This window comes from Fragaria vesca, linkage group LG3, assembly GCF_000184155.1.
Source record: "Fragaria vesca subsp. vesca linkage group LG3, FraVesHawaii_1.0, whole genome shotgun sequence".
Classification (NCBI taxonomy): domain Eukaryota; kingdom Viridiplantae; phylum Streptophyta; class Magnoliopsida; order Rosales; family Rosaceae; genus Fragaria; species Fragaria vesca.
Genome location: NC_020493.1, coordinates 24,357,986 through 24,362,160, shown reverse-complemented (window position 1 = coordinate 24,362,160; position 4,175 = coordinate 24,357,986). Strand labels below are relative to the sequence as shown.

Genomic DNA, 4,175 nt, shown 5'->3' with positions numbered 1-4,175 from the left:
TTTTATTACCACACTTCTTTAGCAAAGGCTAATTATAGTGAAGAGCAACACAAAGATGGAAAACTTCTAAATGGACACTTGTAAATTTGAAGGAGAAAAAAAAGAAAAAAAAGAAAAAGGACATAGCACCTAGCTTTCAAGACCAGGCCATAAACGAAACGGTGCGGCGACGCCCAGTGCCTAAACGGCCAGCGACTAGTCGGGCCTAAACGGAGATTTTTAGACCTTGCCATACCCGTGCGACATGGGTAATAAGATGTTCTTTCGTCTCATATCTTATCAACTATCGACACGTTTACATAAAATGTAAACAAATGTCATATATCAAAGATAACATGAATGGAATAAGTCTTGAACCAGAGTAATGTAAACCAAAATGATTTATAAACTCATCTCCCTCCCTCCTTAGACATCAAGTTTTAAGAATATCAATTTCTTGTAATGAGACGTGACCCACACCTATTCTAATACCTATACAAAGGAATCAAGTACACCGAGATCATTGGCATACCTACGTATGATATTAAATGCATAAAATTTCACACACTGAAGTAAACTATAAAAATAATACAAGTTAAGAACCCGTATGCAGTCAATTTTGGATTGAAATTGTGTTTATGAGTCTATCAATGTTTTGTTTTCTGACCTTCATTTTATCTGATATTAATATTTTTATCATGATGACATTTTAAAACCCTTTATTTGGATATGACCCAACGATTGCTTTACGTAATAATGGTAATCATGCATCGAACCTTATTTCAATAAGTATGAGAAAATATTAAAAAAAAAATTGACGCACACATTTACTCTAGTAGATATGTAATAAAATAAGAATGGAAGAAGCAGAAGAAGCATATTTCGAGTTGATTTTGAATCAAAAACAAGACAAACAATTTAATGAATATACGTTTTGATACTCCAAATTTAACAACAAAGCCAGATTCAGATACAGTACGTCAACAACAGCAAGATCAGTGAAAACATCTGCAGAAACTTGCAAGTAACAATAACATATGTTCCATAAACAAATATACTGAAACCAAAAAGGTTTAGAACAAGCCAAACAACAAAAACAATCAATATAATTTGTCAACTCTATTAAGCACTCCAAAACAAGTAAATCTAACTACGGTCTGCGAAACTATTACAAGGAAAGAAAACAATGGAGTTCTGAAAACTAAAGAGACTATAATTATTTTCATCATTTTATTCTTTTCTGAAAAAAATACAGTATAACCAACTCTCCGACACGAGGTACTATGGTTCTTAGTGTGCAATATACGTAGAAAGTTGGGCGTCGTATGCTTCTGTATTGTTCTTTTTCCTTTTTAGATGGATTTTACAGCATTTAGTCATAGTATACTAACCTAAAGCACCATCAGCTGCATTGTTCACCTTGATTTCCAAGAGGCGTTCAACTGGTTGCCTACAGACAGGGCATCTATTTGTCTGGAACCTCAAAACCTTGGCACAACCACTGCACATGCACTGCAGTCACCAAAAATAGAACGTAAATAACATTTAACAAAATTATAATAAAAAATTTTGATGAACCTAAAACAATTAAAATCAGACAAAGGTGACTGATTAAAAAGGAGGATTTAATCATACGCAACGCTCATTGTTTTCTACAGATAACAACAAATCTACTGTGGACAAACATAAATTTACAGGAGTTAAAAGAGGTGTGGAGAGAATGGTAATAATGTTTTGTGTCATTTCTATGTACGCTGAAGAGATTACGCTAACTGAAGTGACCTTTTTTTTTTCAACCACAAGAGTGCACTCCAAAGGAAGAAAATAGAAAAGAAAGGAAGAAGTAAAATCCCCACGTACCATATGCCGGCAAGGGAGGACAGTTGTATCTCGAGGTTCTGACAAGCAAATTATACATTCTTTTCCCGCTTCATTATCATTTTGTTCACCTTCAACTGCATTCCCAATACCATAGATCTCCTGCAGCTCATACCTCATATTATCCACCCATAGTATCTGTTTCATCACCCGCACTTTGTACTCACCATTCTCCTTCTTTTCAAACACTGCCTGTGTGATCTGAGAGTTTCCAGCAGAATTTCCATCTGATTCCCGTTCACCATCATTTGTGGTGTGTGCTTCAGCCTTCACCACAAGAGGATAAACTTCTGCGTCCTCCTCTTTTGTCAACCCTATCTCCTCAAAAAATGAAAAGTTGATCCCAGTTCCGCAAGGTTGTCTAAACTTTTGACCAAGACCTTTGTCGAACGGCACTTTGACAGGGCTAAGCAAGCTCTCCTTTGTCGCTATCAAGTTAAAGTCTGCATCTTCTTTAGCAAAAAACATGACGGTAATGCTGTAGCACCAAAACAGGGAATAAATGTAAGCAAAGAGGAATCCTGATTTCAAAAGCATCATATGAATGTATCTGACACTAAAAGAAATATGTAAGAATCTGCTATTCAACATTGAAGATAACAACTTAGTAAGTACAAGCGTTTGGGTAATCATACTTATCTCTACAAAACAAACATTCTGATTCTCTTCAACAAATACAGATTCACTGACAACCATGTCACCAAGAACTTTTACCCACACTTGAGCTAGACTGCACCCCTTTAGACTACTCATATGTTTTAGAAAGTTCACTTGATCAATTAAACCCACATTCAACTCAAGAGCGCATATAAATACTACCCAATATGAACCCCACATCTAACTTCAATTCAAAAAAATCCAATGCAATTCAATAAGTACAAACACCACTACGCATTGATCATATACCAACAAACCTCACTCATGAAATTCAAGCAAGTCTACCTTCCAGGTGCGGCGGCATCAAAAGTGAAGGCAACAACAAACTTGCCAGGATTCTCCTCATCCGGCTCGACCCTCAAAGAATCCTTCTTGATATTCACATCATTCTTAATAGTGACAGTCTTCTGATGCTCAACAAAGGGAGCACCCGGAAGAGGCGGGGGAGCACCACAAGGGTACTGCCCCGGAACCCAATTCCCCGGCGGAGGAGGTGGGCCCATGAACGCCCCTCCGCGGTGGTACACCCCCGGCACCGGCGGCGGCGGTGGGTAGAATGCGGAGTAGTGGTAAAACTGAGCATGACTTGGATTAGGTCCGGTGGGGTATTGGTGGAACTGCCCCGGATTGGGGATTGGTTCGTTTGGATATTGAGGCGGGTAAGGTGGTGAGGCACCAGGGTAAGGGTATCTACCCCCACCGTTTTCGGGTTGTGGAATAGCCGGAGGCGGAGGCGGCCGGTGCCTCCGGCGACCGGCGCTACTGCTTCCGATTCCCATTTTGGAGAAACTCAGTTTCAAAGCCGGAATCTTTTCAGTTTGGCGAAATTGTTACGAAAACCTGTCGAAATATATTTTTTCATTAAACGATTTTGATACAATCAGCAAAACCCAGAAGAAAAAAAAGGCAAAGAAAATTACTTACAGTATATAAACTTGGGTTAGGAGAAAAACCCAGGAGGGTAGCGTGGATTGCGATTGTGAGTGAAACTGAATCTGGATTATTTGGGTTATTGGGTGATCCACCGACCCAAACCAACCGAGACGACGACCACCACCACTACCTTTTAGGAATAAAAAGCGTTTGAACCTCTGGCAGGTTTTTGGGTCTATCACCACGTCATTATTTTGTTTCTGGATGAACCCGAAAATGTGCCCAGCTTCCTTCTGTTTTTGTAACAATAAAAGAAAGAGAAAAATTTAGAAATGGTACCTCAAATAAAAGTCGTTTATCATTCCAGTATACTAATTTCGAAAATTATAATATCAGCACCTCAATATCGAACCTCAAAAACTTTTTAATACCTGCCGTCATTAACGGCGTCAACTCCATTGCCACATAAGATATTCAATGAGCAACTTCGTCTTTTACTCTCTCTCCACATCTCAAATAGTCAAATACATGCCACCAAAACCCAGAAAGTATAAACAGCAATTTCAAATCAAAAGGCTGATGGGGCTTTGAGTCAGATCGATCATCATTTTCTCGTGTTCATTGTGAAAGTTGTGTTAATTGTTGAGGAAAATTCCTTAACTAGTGTCTTCCGGTATTGTTCTTGATGCTCACTTCTTCAACGTCATCTACAACCAAATCCATGTACTCATCATTACCAATGAATGGCCACACACACAGGGCCCTTTCAATGAGGGATCCCTTTTTTT

At 38.7% G+C, this 4,175-nt stretch overlaps 1 protein-coding gene across 1 annotated transcript; it reads right to left on the bottom strand.

Moving 5' to 3' along the window:
• Nucleotides 1-907: 907 nt before the first annotated feature.
• LOC101315417 (probable E3 ubiquitin-protein ligase LOG2-like) lies at nt 908-3,671 on the bottom strand. Its single transcript, XM_004294978.1, has 4 exons — nt 3,439-3,671; nt 2,800-3,354; nt 1,840-2,335; nt 908-1,491 (listed from the first exon to the last, which is right to left on the bottom strand). Exons 2-4 carry the CDS (start codon nt 3,291-3,293, stop codon nt 1,366-1,368), a joined length of 1,116 nt encoding a protein of 371 aa, XP_004295026.1. The 5' UTR covers nt 3,294-3,354; nt 3,439-3,671; the 3' UTR covers nt 908-1,365.
• Nucleotides 3,672-4,175: the final 504 nt, after the last annotated feature.

Coding starts and splice junctions, on each gene's coding strand:
- LOC101315417 (XM_004294978.1), bottom strand. CDS start 3,293: ATGGGAATCGGAAGCAGTAGCGCCGGTCGCCGGAGGCACCGGCCGCCT. Junction 2,336..2,799: donor GATGCCGCCGCACCTGGAAG/GTAGACTTGCTT, acceptor TTGGTGCTACAG/CATTACCGTCATGTTTTTTG. Junction 1,492..1,839: donor TCCTCCCTTGCCGGCATATG/GTACGTGGGGAT, acceptor TGGTGACTGCAG/TGCATGTGCAGTGGTTGTGC.